This window comes from Sapajus apella, unplaced genomic scaffold (assembly GCF_009761245.1).
Source record: "Sapajus apella isolate SASKATOON/1434 unplaced genomic scaffold, GSC_monkey_1.0 scaffold53, whole genome shotgun sequence".
Classification (NCBI taxonomy): Eukaryota; Metazoa; Chordata; class Mammalia; order Primates; family Cebidae; genus Sapajus; species Sapajus apella.
This window is the reverse complement of record NW_022436993.1, coordinates 14,543,603-14,563,956: the sequence shown is the minus strand read 5'-3', so window position 1 is coordinate 14,563,956 and position 20,354 is coordinate 14,543,603. Positions and strand designations below refer to the sequence as shown.

Genomic DNA, 20,354 nt, shown 5'->3' with positions numbered 1-20,354 from the left:
GGCCAGAATTTTCTAGGCAGAGGAGCTCGATTCTTGAGATGCAAGTCTGCTGAGGCTCCCAGCCGAATGAAAAGCCATTTCCTTCACAAACCTGGTGACTGAGAGGTTTTGTCTGCGGTGTGTCCTGCTATATTTCTTGGTTCCCTGACCGGGAAACTATTGCAGTTGGCAGACAACTGAGACAACCTCTTAGGCAGTTTGCCTTGCCTTGTGGGGCATCCCGGCGGGGGACTCCAGCCCACTTGGGCAGTGTGGGTCCTGAGAGCACTCCTGGATAGGCATTCGCCCTGGTGGAACGCTTTGCCAGAGCAGGGTAAGGCAGGCCCCCACAGCGGATCCATGCAGAGGCTGAACACCGGGAAGGACCTGGCACTGGCAGTCTGGACAACAGAAACACGGTAGGACCGGTCCTGGGAAACTTGCCCACGTTCTTTAGGTGGAAGCGTGGCCTGATCACCCACAAGTGTCGAATTCGGCACTTCTGAACTCGGCTCTCTTTCTGTCTGTAACTAACCTTGGAAGTCTTGCTTCTGGTTTCAATTTGGTGGTGAGAGGTGTATGACTGTGTGAGAGATTGGAGGGGTCCAACTGGACTCAGCAGCCATGAAATGTGAGAGTGGCAGGTCCATCAGAGGGGACTGTAAACTCCAAGTGAATGGTGGGGCCAGCTGGGATTAGGGGCAATCCGCATACAGCTAGAAGGAGGTGCTCTCGCAATCTAGGTATTATGGGGGGAGTAACGAACTCTCCATTGCCAAGCAGCGCCTGAAACACTCCCAAGAGGGAGACTGTTCTACCAACCTGAAGTGAAAGTGAAAGAGAGTGTGTCACACCATGTAGGGTGGGAGAAACTGAGGATGGGGTAAGACCCTCTTTACTGCCTGTGAGTACTGTTTTCTGTGCAAAACACATGGGTCACACTCATAGCAAGGCTACTGCTCCGGGGACCATGCCAAAAAACTTCAAGAAGGGATTTAGTGGGGATTATGGAGTGACTATGACACCAGGAAAGCTGAGGACCTTATGTGAAGTAGACTGGCCAGCATTTGGGCTGGATTGGCCCTCATAGGGAAACCTAGACAGGTCTCTTGTCTCCAAAGTATGGCATAAGGTCACATGCAAGCCAGGACACCCTGATCAATTTCCGTACATAGACTCATGGCTGCAACTAGTTCTAAACCCTCCATGGAGGCTGAGAGAACAAGCAGCAATGGTACTGAGGGCAAAGGGGCAGGCAGCTAGGGAAAAACCCCACATCATCCGCCAATGGACGCAGACTCTGAAGGTCCTGACAGATCCATGGCAGAAGAGCCTTTGCCAATGATACCTTCCCCTTATCAGGAGGGGCCTGCAACCTCAGCACCCCTGCTAGAATTGCACACCCCCAACCCACCCAGGGTAGACAAGAAAGAATATGGAGGGACTCCTCCCATAGCTGCCCGCCCCCTGAGAGGAACTCCTCCTCTAGCAGCACGTCTGCGACCCAAGTCAGGGGTGCAGATGCCTTTACGAGAGCAGAGGTATACAGGAGTGGATGAGGATGGCCACATGGTGGAAAGACATGTTTTCACATACCTGCTGTTCACCTTAGCTGATCTTATCAACTGGAAAAATAATACCCCATCTTATATCAACAAGCTACAAGCTCTCATTGACCTACTGCAAACTACTGTCCAGACTCATAACCCCACTTGGTCTGACTGCCACCAGCTGCTTATGTATCTTTTCAACACTGATGAAAGGTGGAGAGTACTCCAAGCCACTTCTAAATGGTTGGAGGAGCATGTTCCAGCAGATTACCAGAACCCCCAAGAGTATGTCAGGGCCCAGCTACCAGGGACTGACCCCCCAGTGGGATCCAAACACCCCAGAGGGCATGCAAAGGCTAATCCGGTACAGAGAAGCCTTGCTGGAAGGATTGAAAAACAGAGCCCAGAAAGCTACAAACATCAATAAAGTTTCTGAGGTTATTCAAGGGAAAGAGGAAAGCCCGACAGTTCTGTGAAAGGCTATGTGAAGCCTATCACGTGTATACTCTTTTCGATCCTGAGAGTCTCGAAAACCAACACATGGTGAATGTGGCATTAGTCAGTCAGTGTGCAGAAGACTTTAGGAGAAAGCTACAGAGGCAGGCAGGATTTGCGGGCTTGAGTACTTCACAGTTATTGGAAATAGCTAACCAGGCGTTTGTGAACAGAGACGCAGTAAGCCATAGAGAAAGTCGTAGAGAAAAAGTACGCCAAGTTCGATGAAGTGCCGACTTGATAGCTGCCACTATTAGAGAAGTGCCCCCAAAAGGGTGGGGGAAGGGGGGGCTCCTGGAAGGCTACCCAGTCTAATTGCCCATGCCTGCAGTGTAACCAGTGTGCTTACTCTAAGGAAGTGGGACACTGGAAAAGACAAATGCCCCCAGTTGACAGGAAAACAGGGGGATCTTAAGCCCAAGGCTTCAGACAAAAGTGAAGAAGCTCTGTTCAATCTAATGGAAGGGCCACTGGACTGAAGGGGACCGGGCTCAATTGCCCCCAAAAAGCTCATGGTCAGGATAACAGTGGGGGGCAAGGATATGACTTGCTTGTTGACACAGGTGCTGAATATTTGATGGTAACCATCCCTGTAGCCCCCCTATCAAAGGAAACAACCAATATTGTTGGAGTTACTGGGATGTCAGAGAAACAGTCTTTCTCTTTGCCTCGGACTTGTGAGGTGGGGCGGCAGGAGGTAATTCATCCAGTCTTATACATGCCTGATTGCCCTTTGCCCTGCTAGGAAGGAATCTGCTCAGTAAGCTATCAGCAACCATCATCTTCACCAAGAGTGGCACTTTACAGCCAGCATTGCCTAAAACTGGAGTCATAATGGTCCTCAGGGTTTCTCGTGAAGAAGAGTGGAGACTCTTCTTAACCGAACCAGATTGGGAGATAGGACCTGCCTTAGCAAAACAATGGCCTAAGGTCTGGGCAGAGGACAGTCCGCCAGGACTGGCAATCAACCAGGCCTCTGTGCTCACTGGGGCCAAGCCTGGGGCTCAGCTGGTTACACAAAAGCAATATCCAGTTCCCCTTGTGGCCCTAGAAGGCATTCAGGTCCATCTAAAGTGCTTAAAGGACTATGGAATTATAGTTCCTTGCCAGTCTCCATGGAATACCCACCTGTTGCCTGTTCCTAAACAGGGAACAAAGACTACAGGCCAGTGCAGGACTTGCGCCTGATTAATCAGGCCACAGTGACTTGGCACCCAATTGTGCCTAACCCCTACACACTGCTGGGATTATTGCCAGCGAAGTATAGTTGGTTTACCTGCTTGGATTTAAAGGATGCTTTCTTTAGCATCAGGCTGGCCTCGGAGAGTCAGAAACTATTTGCCTTTCAATGGGAAAATGCAGAAACAAGTGTAACCACCCAGTACACCTGGACCCAGCTCCCCCAGGGTTCAAGAACTCTCCCACAATCTTTGGGGAGGCACTGGCTCGTGACCTCCAAAAGTTTCCAGCCAAGGACATAAGCTATGTCCTGCTCCAATATGCTGATGACCTTTTATTGGGACATCCCATGGCAGTCGGGTGGGCAAAAGGAACAGATGCCTTATTTCGGCACCTGGAGGACTGTGGGTATAAAGTGTCTAAAAAGAAAGCCCAGATTTGCCAACAGCAAGTGCGATATCTGGGGTTCACCATCTGGCAGGAAGAGCGCAGCCTAAGAGCAGAAAGGAAACAAGTCATTTGCAACCTGCCAGAACCCAAGACTATGAGGCAGTTGAGGGAGTTCCTGGGAGCCATGGGTTCCTGTAGATTGTGGATTCCAAACTTCATGGTATTGGCCAAACCGCTATACGAAGTGACAAAGATGGGAGACAAGAAGCCCTTTGGGATCCCAGCAGTGTCAGGCCTATCAGGAACTGAAAGTGAAACTTATATCAGCTCTGGCTTTGGGGCTGCCTGATTTAACAAAGCCCCTTACTTTATATGTGGCAGAAAGAGAAAAAAATGGCAGTTGGAGTTCTAATACAAACTGTGGGACCCTGGCCCAAGCCTGTAGCTTATCTCTCCAAGCAGCTGGATGGAGTTTCCAAGGGATAGCCCCCACGTTGAAGGGCCCTGGCAGCAACTGCTCTGCTAGCACAAGAAGAGGATAAGCTAACTCTGGGGCAGAACTTAAATATCAAGGCACCTCACGCAGTAGTGACTCTAATGAATACCAAAGGACATCATTGGTTAACAAATGCTAGGCTGACCAAATACCAGAGCCTGCTATGTGAAAATCCCTGCATCACCATTGAGGTCTGCGACACCTTAAACCCCGCCACTTTGCTGCCGGTGTCAGAAGGCCCGGTGGAATGCAACTGTGTTGAAGTCTTGGAGTCAGTTCATTCCAGCAGGCCCGATCTTCGGGATCAACCATGGATGGCAGTAGACTGTGGGTGGTATGTGGATGGAAGCAGTTTTGTTAATCCATGAGGAGAAAGGTGTGCAGGCTATGCAGTCGTGACTCTGGACACTGTAATCGAGGCCAAACCACTGCCTCAGGGCACCTTGACTCAGAAGGCTGAACTCATTGCTCTGACCCAAGCCGTGGAACTGAGTAATGGTAAGGCTGTAAACATTTACACTGATTCCCAATATGCCTTTCTGACTCTCCAAGTACATGGAACACTGTACAAAGAAAAAGGCCTGTTAAATTCAGGGGGAAAGGAAATAAAGTACCGACATGAAACTGCAGTTGCTAGAAGCAGTCTGGAAGCCCTGGAGGGTGGCGGTCATGCACTGCCGCGGACATCTGTGGGCCCGCACCTCCGTGGCCCTGGCAAATTCCCGAGCTGATTCAGCAGCTCATAAGGCAGTGTCTACTCCCTCCCAAGCAGCAGCTGCAGCCCCTCTGGTTCCCCAGATACCTGCCTTGGCGCCCACTTCCTCTAAGGAGGAAAAGGACTTTCTCCAGACAGAAGGGGGGCAACTGCTTAAGGAGGGATGGATCCCGCTACCAGACGGAAGTGTGGTGGTGCCGCAGCTGTCAGGGGCGGCAGTTGTACAGGCCGTACGTGAAACCACTCATCTAGGTCAAGAGTCACTTGAGAAGTCATTAGGCCAGTATTTTCACATCTCATACTTATCAGCCCTGACCACAACTGTGACGCAGCGATGCATTACATGTCGGCAGCACGATGTGAGACAAGGTCCAACTATTCCCCCTGGCATTCAAGCTTATGGATCTACTGTTTGAAGATCTCCAGGTAGATTTTACTGAGATGCCCAAGTGTGGGGGACATAAGTATTTGTTGGTTCTGGTGTGCACATACTCTGGGTGGGTAGAGGCCTTCCCGCAGGACTGAAAAGGCCCATGAAGTAACCTGTGTGCTGCTTCGAGATAGCGTCCCTAGGTTTGGACTGCCACTGCACATTGGAGCAGACATTGGACCAGCATTTGTGGCGGATTTGGTCTGGGAAACAGCAACGACCTTGGGTTTGACTTGGAAACTGCATGCTGCCTACTGACCTCAGAATTCCAGAAAGGTGGAGAGAATGAGTGGACCGTCAAAAATCGCTTAGGGAAAGTGTGTCGGGAAACAGGATTAAAATGTGTGCAGGCACTTCCCTTGGTGTTATTCAAAATTAGATGCACTCCCTCTAAGAGGACAGGATATTCCCCCTATGAAGTCTTATAGGCCCCTTCCCATACTGCGGGCATTCCCAGGAAGTCCTCAGGAGTGGGGAGAGATCGAGCTAGGACGGCAGTTAAAAGCTCTAGGGAAAATCACTTAGGATATTTCAACCTGGGTAAATGAAAGATGTCCTATAAGCTTATTCTCCCCAGCTCACCCTTTCTCACCAGGTGATCCCATGTGGATAAAGGACTGGAATGCAGCCCCTCTGAAGCCATGGTGGAAAGGACCCCACACCGTGATCCTGACCACTCCCACAGCCATAAAGGTAGAGGGAATCCCAGCCTGGATCCACCACAGCTATGTGAAACCAGCAGCAGCTGACACTCGGGAAGCTACACCAGACCCAGACAACGACTGTAGAATCACCTTAAGAAGGACAATAAGCCTTGCTCCAGCCACATCCCGGAAGCTGGCTGGTCCATGCACGGCCGAAGCATGAGGAGTTCATCGTGGGACTCACTCTTCTTAATATTTGGACTTGTACAGTAGGGACATTAACTAACTTTGGAGACTACTCTCAGTGTGTGCACCAGGTTACTGAGGTAGGACACAGAGTTACTGCTACTCTTTTGTTCTAGAGTTATGAGTGCACAGGGACACAGAAGGGAACTTGGTTATATAATGGTACTCAGTATAAGGTGTGAAATCCAGGGGATGGACAGCCTGATGTCTGCTACGACCCATCAGAGCCCCCTACACATACGACTTTTGAAATTAAACTCTAACAAGGGGATGGAATAGCCCTACTAAGTTAATAGCTAAAACAGAGGAGAAGGGAAGCCCAAAGCAGGTCACCCCAAGGTTTGATGCCTGTGCAGCCATCAATGCCTATCCTTCCAGTGGGTGGGGGTGGCGCTGTGGTTCCCTCGGATGGGAACAAAGTTATGCAAAAGAGCATAAGTACCTCTTCCAGAAAACCTACTGGTGTTATGACTGCCCTTATTGGTCACGTGGTCACCTCGCCCATTTGGAAAAATGATAAAAATGATCCTGTTCGTCTTCTAAAAGGGAGGGACACTATTCCATGGAATAATGTCGCCTGCATTCTCAGGACATTGTAACTCACAGTAGAATAATCATGAACCCCCAAGACCCCAAATGGGAAAAAGGGGAGAGTGTAGTGCTAGGAATTGATGGAAAAGGACGTGACCCTGGAGTCAGTATCCAGATTCAGGGAAAAATCCAGAAATGCTCAGCCCAGCCAATGTACCAGCACTTTTATGAGATTAAATGAGCCAATGCCGGAGCTTCCAAAAAAGAAAATTTGTTCCTCCAACTTGCTGAAAATGTGGCCCATTCCCCCAATGTCACTTCTTGCTATGTATGTGGAGGGACGACTACGGGTGACAGGTAGCCCACAGGTAGCCGTGGGAAGCCCGTGAGTTATTACCCTCTGACCCTGTCCCTGACCTGACCTCAGTTTAAAGGATTAAAACCAACAGGTTCTGGTTTTTAAAGGTTTTGATTATTGGACAATACTGTTTGGCCAGAGAAGGAACAGTCTTCACTGTTCCGGTAGGAAAGCTTAGCTGCTTAGGTCAACGACTGTATAATGGGACAGTGGGTGCTGTAGCCTGGTGGAGCTCAAACTATACAGAAAAGAACCCCCTCCTAAAATTCAAAAATTACAGGATGCTTGGAATCATCCTGGGTACCGGAGAGGCTGGACAGCTCTGCCTGAGTTGTACTGGATATGCAGACATAGAGCATATGGACAGCTGCCTGAAAGATGGACAGGTAGCTATGTCATAGGCATCATCAAGCCTTCTTTTTTCCTATTATCTGTTAAGACAGGTGAGCTGTTGGATATATGGTCTACTCTGCCCGGGACAAAAGAAGTCTAAAGATAGGCGAATGGACAGATGATGAGTAGCCACTGGAGAGAATTATTATTACGGGCCAGCCACATGGGTGGAAGATGGCTCATGGGGATACCGGACTCCTATTTACATGCTCAACCGGATCATCCAGTTGCAGGCTGTTTTGGAAATACTAATGAAACGGGCTCTGTCCCTTTTGGCCCGACAAGAAACCCAAATGAAAAATGCAATTTAGCCGGGCGCGGTGGCTCAAGCCTGTAATCCCAGCACTTTGGGAGGCCGAGGCGGGTGGATCACGAGGTCAAGAGATCGAGACCATCCTGGTCAACATGGTGAAACCCCGTCTCTACTAAAAATACAAAAAATTAGCTGGGCATGGTGGCACGTGCCTGTAATCCCAGCTACTCAGGAGGCTGAGGCAGGAGAATTGCCTGAACCCAGGAGGCGGAGGTTGCGGTGAGCCGAGATCGCGCCATTGCACTCCAGCCTGGGTAACAAGAGCGAAACTCCGTCTCAAAAAAAAAAAAAAAAAAAATGAAAAATGCGATTTAACAGAACCGGCTGGCCCTAGATTATTTGCTGGCAGCTGAAGGAGGAGTCTGTGGAAAAGTCAATCTAACCAACTGCTGCCTACAAATAGACGACCAGGGTCAAGCAGTGGAGGATATTGTAAGAGACATGACCAAACTGGCACACGTGCCTGTGCAGGTATGGCACGGATTGAACCCTGAGCCCTTATTTGGAGGTTAGTTCTCATCCTTAGGAGGATTCAAGACTCTCATCATAAGTGTCATAATAATAATAGGTGTTCGTTTATTACTCCCTTGTTTACTCCCCCTATTCTGTCAGATGATTAGGGGATTCATCACTGCTATAGTTAGCCAAAAAATGATCTCACAAGTATATTATATGAATCATTATCAATCAGTTTCTGCAGAGGATCAGGAAAATGAGAACGAGAGTGAGACCTCTCACTAATATTATAGTGTGAGGGTCTCAAAAGGTGGGGTGGGGAGGGAGACCCAAACATCTAAGATCACCTCCCTCTGATTCCCACGCTGCATTTCAATAGAAGAAAAGCCTGGCCAACTGGTGCCTCCTTAATCGCCTTCCTGTAGATAGCAGGTATAGTACGGGGGAATCTCTCCAAGGCATTGTTTTTACCTAAACAAGATCAAACCCCCACCCCACTCCTACTCCACTGACCCTTTCACATGTAATTTCTAAATCTGTAAACCCAAGATGCTTTCACGTTTTCTAAAACTGTAAACCCAAGAGCCTTTCACGTGTCATATCTAGACGTGTAAGCCTATATAAAGGCAGAGCTTCTCTTTATTAAATGAGCTTGGCTATTAGACAAAACATGTCGCCTCCCTCCCGGCTGTAATAAAACACCTCTTCCTTCCCAGTTCAGTAACCCAGAGGTCTGTTTCTCACGGCCGATCCTGCTTCAATACCAAGGAGTCATATTTTGGGGTGGAATTCCTTGCAGTTTTTCAAGTTCAGATTGCTAAGTGAAAGAAGCCATTCTGAAAAAGTATGATCTTCTGTATGATTCCAACCATCTGACAATGCAAAAAGCAAAACTATGGAGATGGGAGTGGTTGCCAAGGATTGCAGGGAGGGCACCATAAAGAGTTAGAGTGCGGGAGACGTTTAAGGCAGTGAAACTACATTGTAGGATACTGTAATGATGGATGCCATTGTCAAAACCCATAAAACTGTACAACATACAGAGTGAACCCCAAATAACTATGGACTGTCGTTAATAATAATGTATCAATATTGATTTATCAATTGTAACAAATGTCCCACATTAATGCAAGATGTTAGTAATAAGGGAAACTGTGTGTGTGTAGAAGGGGCTCTGTGGGGACTCTGTTCTTTCCACCTGATTTTTCTGTAATCCTGAAGCTGCTCTAAAAAAAAAAGTCTATTTTTTTAATGAAAAAAACTTTGACTATAAAATTATTTAATATGAACACATGTAAAACTTATGTTTGCATTAGAAAATCAAGGTTGTTGTAAAGATTGGTTGACTCTTCCATATGACCCATAAGGAAAGGGCTAACTTGGATTATTTTTTTTTAATCTTTTTTTTTTTTTTTTTTTTTTTACTTCATCAAGGTGCATGTCGGTGACGATAACTTGGATTATTTTTAATGAAACATTGAATTTATTATGCCATCATTAATTCGGTGGGGGAAAGGGATATGACATCTAGTTGCAGCTTTTAAGTCGTAAACCAAAAATAAAGTCCTGAGCCCCCCAACAAACTGCATGGAACCTCCTCTTGGCCAACTGAATTCCAAAGTAAACCTGAAAACCCTGTTCAGGCTATGATGGGGGGCATGGATTGAACATGCCCCATTATATCCTCCTCCCTTTGGAATTCAGGTACTTGCATTCATTAACATTAAAACAGAGATCTTATGACCGACAGAACAAGACTCTTTGTAGAAATAAGATACAAGATGCCAACCTAACTCTAGTATAGCATCACATGACAGCAGGCCTTCACAGAAACTTAAGTATTTTACCCCAAAACAGATCTCTTTGACATATTTTGAAGTGGCCCTGCAAAGCTGTCTCTTGTGGGGTAATTTACATTCTGTAGAGAATCCCCTTCCCTTTCCAGGTCTCTTTCTGATCCTGAGCAGATTAACTGAGTCTGGCCTTTTAAAGATCTAAATAGGAAACACGTGTCATCTATTGCCTCTAAGGGTGGCTATGCTTTTTTATTGGCTTCCCTTTGCAAAACATCAGTCGAGGTAACAACCTCTAGATTGGCTGAAAAGCATAGACATCTATTTGGGAAACAAAGATGATATTCTGTTATGAAAATTAAAGAGGTTGGGTTTTCTTCTTTCTCAAGAAGCCACTTATCTCTAAGCAGAGACACAGGTCTTTGTCCTCCATTACTGTGAATTTTTTAACACTAGCAACTCTCAGAAATGGTATTGTTTCTATTCCTGAGCCAATATAATAGGTTTAAATAGGGCTGAGCTCATAAATGGAGCCTTAACACTCCATTAGGACACAGAAAAAAGTCAGTGTGGATGGCATCAGGACTGTTTATCTTCAGTCTTCCTAAAGTCGATTTTAATTGTTCTGAAATGAAAGTAGGTAGTGGATAGCGATATGACCTTCTACGAAAGGGATTATTCTTGGGGGGACTGTAATGCCTGAACAGTGTCTGCAAGGAGGAAAAAGGTGGAAAGACTTAAAGCGGCCATTTGGTCCATCAAAGTGTCTTCTGCTACCAATCCCTTGAAACTATGTAAAAGCTAAATGTTATTCTGCATTTAGAAACTATGTTCTTAGTATTACGCACAAACACTACTTTTTAGAATGTAAATACATAAAGGGGCCTGAATTTTACTGGAAAAAAAAATTCTGTGAAAGATATGGATGGTCTCCTGCTAAGTTCTCTTCACCCGACACCACTTGGAAGTCCCAAAATCTATGGACCAGGGGTTACTCGAGAAATGGTGGTTTCAGTGTCGAAGGATGTCATCCACTCTTTCCCTCATTGCCCAGATGGTGAAGGGGAAACTCATAGAAACAAGTCACTTACCCAAAGTCAGACTGGGTAAAAGTGGACCGGATCTGTTTTGTCTTGAGCCCAAACATTTCCCAAGGACACCAGGCTGAAAAAGTAACAGTGGGTTCCACAGTGACAGGAGTTGAGGTCAGACCGCAGGAAAAATACTGGATGGGACGACCTAAACTTCCTGGCACCAGGGCGCGCCAGACGCTCTATTTTACCTAGAGGACTAAGGCTTCTAGCGACAGGAAGTTCCCTTGCCCCCAACAAAGAGGGCGCTCGATGACGTAAACCAATCCGATTGCTTTGCGCGAGGGCCTTGGTTTGCTAACGTAGCCAATCAGTGCGGCCGTACAGCCACGTGCGTCTGACATCAAGGCTGGGGCGGAATCCGTTTGGAATTTTGGCGGGTTCAGCTGTGGACCAGGAAGACGTCCCGGCGCCGGGTGAGGAGTGCGGGCCCAGGCCGTACGGGTGACCCTTAGGCGGCGGGGCTGGGGCCGCCTCGAGCGTCTGTGCGCGGGTTGCAAGGGGTCCGAGGTCGGGAGATGCGGGGTCCCGGGGACTCGGGTTGGCTCGATCTGGATCTGGCGGCAGCTCGAGACTGCCCGGGGCTGACACGGCCGGGCGGGGAGCTGGGAGTTGCCGGACCATCTACTAAGGAACCGAGTTCTTCCTTTTAAAATCAGCCTCTTTTTATTTCGAGACGGAGTCTTGCTCTGTCATCCGGGCTAGAGTGCAATAGCGCGATCTCGACTCACTGCAACCTCCGCCTCCCGGATTCAAGCGATTTTCCTTTCTCAGCCTCCCGAGTAGCTGGGATTACAGGCATGCGCGTGGCTAATTTTGTATTTTTAGCAGAGATGGGGTTTCTCCATGTTGGTCAGGCTGGTCTCGAACTCCCGACCAAGGTTATCCGCCCGCCTCGGCCTCCCAAAGTGCTGGGATTGCAGGCGTGAGCCACTGCGCCCGGCCAAAAGCAGCCTTTTAAGTGCCTGCCAAGTGCCTGCTGCCTGAGCTTTCTTTTATTCATTCATTCACTGTTTTCTCGTATTCATGGCTTGCTAATGATTATTGAACGCCGACCGCGTGCAGGGCTCGGATCACATTTCCGCCGCCTTCACGGCTCTTCCACTTTAAAGGGACGGGCAGGTAACAAACAAGTGCTCGACAGTGGATGACTCAGGGTGGTCAGGAAAGGCTCAGAAAGATGGATAAATGGAAACCGAGAAGGAGCCTAGGGGGAGCTTATGGACAGAGCCTGAGGCCTCAAAGCAGCTTATTGTGTTCCAGAAGGTGGAAGCGGGCTGGCCTGGCTGGAACATCGTTTGGGGTGTCGGGGATGGGTAGAGTTGGACGTGGTGGATTGTGGAAAAGGTGAGGGAGTAGAAAGCTTGGACAGGGAGAGAGAATATGAATCATTGCATTGAGGCTTCGTACATTTTGTTCTAAGGGCAATGGAAAATCATTAAAGAATTTCAATTAAAGGACTCCCATGATCTGATTTATGTTCTTAAAAGGTTACTAAGGAAAGGGAAGATTACTGTGACTGTTGTTCGGAGATGAGATTGCAGGGGACCAAAGAGACCAGCATTGAAAGCTAACACAGTCATCCCAGTGAAAGATTGTTGGTGGCTTGGCCTACTGTTCTGGCAGTGAAGTTGCAGAGAAGTGGAAGATTTGAGCAGTGTTCTGGAGATGGAACCATAGTACTTGTCAATGGCCCTGGATTTGAGGGCAACAAAGGGTGCACAGTTTCATTTTGGGGGAAGGCGAGGCTGGTTATACAGACTTGAACAAGACAGTTTGCTCTTCATCCTCAGGAAGCTTACTGTCCAATAAACCCCCAGTAGATAGCACAACGTTTGGCACATGAGGGGTCTGTAGAAATATTTGTTGAATGAATTTTTAAAAAGCACTTTTGGGAACCCAAGACAGATGGATCACTGGAGGGCAAGAGTTCAAGACCAGCCTGGGCAATATGGTGAAACCCTGTCTCTACGAAAAATATAAGAATTAGCCGGTGTGGTAGCGCATGCTTGTAATCCCAACTACTTGGGAGGCTGAGGCAGGAGACTCTGGAACCCGGGAGGCGGAGGTTGCAGTGAGCCAAGATCACACTGCTGCACTCCAGCCTGGGCAACAGAACGAGATCCTGTATAAAAAAAAGAAAGCACCACAGTCACCATGATTAGTTACTTTACATTGAATTTGCCAAAGAGCATATGTCAGTTAAATAAGAGCCTAGAAAAATGTATGCTCTTTACTTGCGTTTAAAAACTCATCTTAAATGAAAAGAGAAGTGCACAGAGTGATACAACTTTGTCTTAATTAGCTATGCTGTTTCTCGGTGCTTCCTTGACTAGTATTGAATCAAAATCATGATTGTCACTAAGGCGGCAACTAAGTAGAATCACACAGTAAGCTGCCGTGGATAATGCAGATGTCAGATGAGTTGCAGTGAATAAAATGAAAGATTAGCTTAATTTAGATCAGCCCCAATAATTCGTGTGTATGTGTAATTTTTTAAAAAGAGACAAGGTCTTGCTATGTGACCAGGCTGGTCTCAAACTTCTGGCCTCAAGTGATGCGCCCACCTTAGCTTCCCAAAGTGCTGGGATTACAGGCATTGAGCCACCGTGCCCGGCCAACCCCAATAGTTCTTCCTCATAATTTATCTCATCCACGTAATCTATATGATACAAGTGGCTCTGCATCCCAATGAGTTTCTGTAATCTTAGTTTAAAGACAAGTAAAAGTGAACTGCTTACATCTAAGGAGGTCTCCCTGGCATTGGCAATGTGGGGAGAGGAGGTGAGAAATGGTCAATTCTGGATGCATTCTGAGGTCAGAGCCCATAGGAGTGGTAGGATTCTGGGTATGTTGGGTGTGTGTTGTAAGAGAAAGAGAAAAATTGAAAGTGACATTTCTGATGTTGATTTCACACAGCGAAGATTCTACATTGCTTTTCTCCTGGGCACCTGAGCCTCCTTTGAAGTTTCCTGTCACAACTGTCCTCTTGACAGCATGGATGGTAAGGCCTGGCAGTTTTCTGTTTCGCTGTTTCAAGGAAAAGTACCCTTTTGTCCATGGACTTGTTACTTATCCTACTTGTAAAATAGTGAAAATGCTCCCCAACCCTCAGGTATCGTCTTCATGGTTCTGAAGCAATCTCACATCTCACCTTGATCACTGAATGTTACTTGCTCTTATCAGATGAGATTCCTTCTGGCAACAGTGATTGTCTTTCATAATTACAACAGCTGGCAAGGTGTACAGGGGGCCAAGCACTGCTCCATGATCCACATGTTAACTGATTTAGTCCTTGGGCAAACATATTTTATAGGCAGGAAGACAGGGATGTTTAGTAACTTGTCACGGTTCAAGCTGTCAGAGCAGGGCTTTGAACCAGGCAGTCTGACTTCAGAGTTAACATTTGATAATGAAATCTGTTGAAGTGACTTAGTCTAGCTCTGACACTCTGACTTTAGTTTTTATTAATATAATCCTTTGTAATTTTGTTCATTTTGCAAGGGTGTGTACAAAATGTTTACCTTGAAAAGAGAAGCTACGCTAATTAGCAATCATCTAAAATGATTGTGCTGGGCCAGGTTCAGTGGCTCACGCCTGTAATCTCAGCACTTTGGGAAACTGGGGTGGGAGGATTGCTTGAGTCCAGGAGTTCAAGACCAGCCTGGGCAATAGAGTCAAACCTCATTTCTATTTTTAAAAAATTAAACTGATTGTGGTGGTTGTGAAGAGACCTAGCTGCATAATTGAACTCATAATCTGCAAGTGGATTTAAAAAGAAAATTCAAACGCATAATACTTTGCCATTTAAAAAAAAACTTGAAATTCCTTGCACTGTGATGCCCGGTAGCCCCTGCTTACCCCTGAGGGATGTGTTTCAAGATTCCCAGCAGATGCCTGAAACCAAGGATAGTACCAAACCCTATGAATGCTATGTTTTTTTTTCCTGTACATTATACCTGTGATAAAGTATAATTTATGAATTAGGCATAGTGAGAGATGAACGACAATAATAGAACAATTGTGACAACATACTGTAATAAAAGTTACATGAGTGTGGTCTCTCTCTTAAGTATCTGTTGCATTCAAAATATCCGTTGTACTGTCCTCAGCCACAGTGACCATGGAAAGTCAAAACCACGGGAAATAAACCTCAGATAAGGGATGTTATTCCTTACGTGAAACTCATTGCTTTGGTGGTCTTATGGCAGTTTCCTGTTTCTTAAAATTGGCAAATTGCCTACAGGGCGGGTTATATAATACAAAGCATCACTTTTTGCTATGAGATTGACATGAAAATAACAGGTGAATGGATACATGTTCTCTAAGAAATCGTAGTATCTATCTGGAGACAGTATAGGTCAAGAAAAAAGAAATCATGATGTTTAGGCTGGGAGCAGTGGCTCACACCTGTAATCCCAGCACTTTGGGAGGCCAAGGTGGGTGAATCAGGAGTTGGTCAGGAGTTCGAGACCAGCCTGGCCAATATAGTGAAACCCCATTTCTACTAAAAATACAAAAATTAGCCTGGCATGGTGGCATGCACCTGTAATCCCAGCTGCTCGGGAGGCTGAGGCTGGAGAATTGCTTAAATCTGGGAGGCAGAGTTTGCATTGAGTAGAGATCCCACCACGGCACTCCAGCCTGGGTGACACAGCGAGACTCTGTCTCAAAGAAAAAAGGAGAAAAAGAAACCATAATGTTTAGTAAGAAAATCTCATTTGGTCGGCATGGTTTCACAGTTTGGCTGGTGTAGGGGAAATCGGAAAGTGGGTGGTACTTGGGATGTGCTGTTGAACAGTATTCCTGCTCATACTTGAATAGACCAATACTGTCTCCAGATAGATACTACGATGCTTTGTATTATGTAACCCACCCTGTAAATAATTTCAAGGCAAAGAATTCTATACATCTAAAGCCTAAATCTGTTTGGTGTTTTAAAATGATTTCCTTGTTGGTTGAATTTCACGGAAGTTGCTATGCGAAGTTGTCTCATTGATTGGAGTATAGTAGGTAAGAACATCTGGCCTCCTGGCTGGCCCACTCTAGGCACTAAGCATGTATTGGCTCCCTCTTAGCCGAGTGTCCCCTAAAAAGTACCTGGGGACAGGAAAGATAGAGACAAGGAGAACAAAGACTAGGCAAAATGGTGCATCTCTAGGGTCTTTTTTTTTTTTTAAGTTTCAACTGTTATTTTAGATTCAGGGGTACATACGCAGGTTTGTTACAAAGGTGTAGAGTGTGATGCTGAGGTTTGACGTATGATTGTGCCCATCACCCAGGTAATGAGCATCTTACACATTGGGTGGTTTCTCTTACCTTCTATGGGGTCATTTAAATTGCCTTGTTAAAGTTGAATGTTTGGAATTAGGTACACTTATTCTGTATCCTTTCTCTTCTTTTTCCCTAGAGGAGGAAGACAATCTGTCTCTGCTGACCGCACTGCTGGAAGAAAGTGAGTCAGCCTTGGATTATAATTCAGAAGAAAGTAATTTGTTGACTCAGGAAAATGGTGAGCCCGACGCATTTGATGAGCTCTTTGATGCCGACGGTGACGGTGAATCTTACACAGAAGAGGCTGATGATGGAGAAACAGGAAAGGCCAAAGATGAAAAGGAAAATCTGGCCACTCTCTTTGGAGATATGGAGGACTTAACAGATGAAGAAGAAGTTCCTGCATCACAATCCACTGAAAATAGGATCCTCCCTGCTCCTGCCCCCAGTCAAGAGAAAACGAATCAGGAGTTGCAAGGTGCCCTAACTACTTGCCTTCCCTATTTCTTTGTGATCAGTTGGATGAAAACTACCAATCTAATTGTTGTTATCAAAATAGCTGCCGATTCAAGGGTAGAAATAAATGACTTTGTAAAAAAAAGAAAGAAAGAAAATTATACGAGTTGGTAGATGAAATGTTTAAGACCAGCATTTCAGCACAAACTACAGGCTCTATCAGTGTCAGCCAGCTGCCACTGACCCTGTACGGAATGGCTCTGCCACTTTTCATGTTTCTTACGGAATGGTAGTACTTTGGGATTTATGTGCATGTGGAGCCAGAGATAAGGCTGCAAAGCTGCTATGTATTCTATTTGAGCAGAGCATTCCTGCACAGAAGCTTTGAGACATGTTCTTTTCTTCTTGTTTAAGCTATAATAAAATTCAGTGGTTGGCTGTTTTTTCTTTTTTTTTTTTTTTTTTTTTTTTTTTTTTTTGAGACGGAGTTTCACTCATGTTACCCAGGCTGGAGTGCAATGGCGCGATCTCGGCTCACCGCAACCTCCGTCTCCTGGGTTCAGGCAATTCTCCTGCCTCAGCCTCCTGAGTAGCTGGGATTACAGGCACGCACCACCATGCCCAGCTAATTTTTTGTATTTTTAGTAGAGACGGGGTTTCACCATGCTGACCAGGATGGTCTCGATCTCTTGACCTCGTGATCCACCCGCCTCGGCCTCCCAAAGTGCTGGGATTACAGGCTTGAGCCACCGCGCCCGGCCTGACTGTTTTTTCTAATACAGAAGCCAGCATTTATTATGTTAGTTATGATACCCAATTTATGAAATAAATACAATTCTTTCTCTTTTTTTTTACTTTTTGAGACAGTCTTGCTCTGTCACCCATGCTGGAGTGCAGTGGTGCAATCATGGCTCACTGTAGCCTCGACCTCCCAGGTTCAAGTGATCTTCCTGCCACTGCCTCCCTACTAGCTACGACCACAGGCATGCACCACCATGCCCAGCTAAATTTTTTTTTTTTTTCCATTTTCTATAGATACAGAGTCTCCCTATGTTGCCCATGCTGGTCTCAAACTCCTGGACTCAAGCAGTCCTCCTGCCTCAGCCTCCCAAAATGCTGGGACTGCAGGCATGAGCCACCATGCCTGGCCTATAATTATTTTTCAACTCCTAAAATCTTGTTAACTGTGGATTTGTATCTGATATCTGTTAATAGTATAAATTTATAACTAGTTTGACAATTGGGTCAAACGTCATTACTTTAAATAAAATAATGTGTTTCTCTAAATGACCTCTTTGAATTACAAAAGTTAATCATGAGCTTTGGGTATGTGATTATGTTGTGGGTCTCAAGGTGTGGGAGCAGAGAGTGGACAGCAAATATTGCCAGCATTTTTCTCATGTAGAACACTTTCTCCTGCCTGGTTCTTAAATTAACATATTTTTGTTACTAGAGGAATTAAGGAAGTTGCAAGAGCAAATGAAGTCCTTACAAGAACAGCTAAAAGTAGCCACAATTAAACAGTCAGCAAGCCCAGCCCGTCTGCATAAATCCCCTGGTAAGAAGACTGTGATTCTGGCAGTCGTGTGCATTTCTGTTATTAAGAAATTATCACGTTACTTCTGCATCCAATTCCTGTTCAGACAGCCCTTTGAACCTCTTTCTGAATGGGTTTTTACTCATTTATTTTGCTTTTAATCAAACAGCTAAGTCTCCACGGCCGCCTCTTAAGGAGAAGAGAATTCAGGAGTCACCATGCTTTTCTGAGGAGCTTGATGTCCCTGTGCTACCAAGAACCAAGCGGGTGGCCCGGACACCAAAGGCTTCCCCTCCAGGTGTGGTACTTGAGGCCTCAGTATCTTGGCACTGTTGCATGTGTTTGTGTGTGTGTGTCTGTGTGTGTGTGTCTGTCTATCTGTCTGTGTCTTCTGATCTGTCTTATCTCCCCACTGAGAAAGTAAGTAAGTTTCTTGGGAATGGAGCCACATGATATATTTTGTGTTCTTCCTCTACATCTCAAAGTGCCTAGAAAATCCTTAGGGCCAAGGCACGAATTGGGAGGATTGCTTGATCCTAGGAGTCTGAGATCAGCCTGGGCAATATAGCAAGAACCTATCTCTACAGTAAATTAAATTAGCCAGGTGCGGTGCGTGCTTGTAGTCTCAGCCACCTGAGAGGCTGAGGTGGGGGGATCTTTGAGCTCAGGAGGTTGAGGCTACAGTGAGTTGTCATCACACCACTGCACTACATCCTGTTTGACAGAGTAGGAGCCTGTCTCAAAGAAAATCCTTAGGTACAGAGTAGCTGTTTACTAAATACTTAACAAGATGAATTTTTTTTTAACTCTATAGTCTCATAGTTTTACCCAGATTGTAGTAAGTATAGCCACTGGTTAGGTTCTCATACTTCCGGCTTGTGAGGTTATTACCTTAGAAAATGGTCCAGTTTTATGTGAAGCCAGGTTGTACTAAACCAAAAGGCTGTTTTTTAGAAAAGATTTCTTTGCCAGGAGTGTAGGACAGTACTCAAAATACAGTCCTATTTCAGCACACACATGCATATGCACAAAACAACAATGAAAAGGATTTCTGCCCTGTGTATTGGTTTTTCTTGTATTGCCAGGAGACCTAAGACAGGATGGTCCTAATAGAACATGGGTTAGAGGATGCAGCATTTTATTGGCTGCATGTGTTTGGAAAGGCCCCTTTGAATAGCATGGGTCTGGTGGCAACCTAGTAGAGAACTACTTCTGCCTGAGTGTTCGTATTAATCTGACAGCAAATTATATATTGAGTACCTCCATTCAGGAGTCTCATCCATGCCCTCAGGACCTTTGGCATTACTAAAGTGTTGCATTACGCAATGTCCAAAGTTTGGTTCTGAGGGGTGGGGAATGGGCCTGGCCTGCAGGTTCCAAAGTTCCAGGCTCGCCCTGGCCCTAGTGTGAGAGCAGTGATCCGAAGTCCCTTCGAGGGCAAACAATAATCTTACGAAAGAGAGAGTGATATTTTATTAAGGAAAATACCCAAGCATTCTGACCTTCAGGAAAATTATTCAAACACTTCTAAAATATGAAAAGTAACTACATCAGGGATATTTAATGAAGCAATAGTGAAGAGAATACCAGACCCCTAACTCTCCTTGGCCCCATAAATAAAATGGAATGGAGTGAAATGAAACAACAAAGAAGAAAAGGGGAACTAACTTTGGTTTTTTTGTTTTCTGGGTTTTTTTGTTTGTTTTGAGACAGAGTCTCACTCTGTCACCTAGGTTGGAGTGCAGTGGCATGATCTGGGCTCACTGCAACCTCCGCCTCCTGGGTTCAAGGGATTCTCCTGCCTTGGTCTCCTGAGTAGCGCCCAGCTAATTTTGTATTTTTAGTAGAGATGGAGTTTCACTCTGATGGCCAGGCTGGTCTTGAACTCTTGACCTGAAGTAATCTGCCCTCCTCAGCCTCCGAAAGTGCTGGGATTACAGATGTGAGCCACCACATCTGGCCTGGATTTTCTTAAAGTAGAATTTGAACTGTATGCAAATCCCCACTAATTACTCATTCTGAAGGAGG

General features: G+C 45.9%; 1 protein-coding gene across 1 annotated transcript in view; it reads left to right on the top strand.

Annotated features, from left to right (window-relative positions):
* The first annotated feature begins 11,424 nt into the window (after positions 1-11,424).
* The window catches only part of MCM10 (minichromosome maintenance 10 replication initiation factor), a 40,470-nt gene continuing 31,540 nt past the window's right edge, over positions 11,425-20,354 (top strand). The window contains exons 1-5 of the mRNA XM_032244039.1: positions 11,425-11,475; positions 13,979-14,063; positions 16,470-16,811; positions 18,243-18,347; positions 18,496-18,624. Coding sequence (XP_032099930.1) covers positions 14,057-14,063; positions 16,470-16,811; positions 18,243-18,347; positions 18,496-18,624 — 583 coding nt within the window. The 5' untranslated portion in view covers positions 11,425-11,475; positions 13,979-14,056. The remainder of the gene's footprint in view (positions 11,476-13,978; positions 14,064-16,469; positions 16,812-18,242; positions 18,348-18,495; positions 18,625-20,354) is intronic.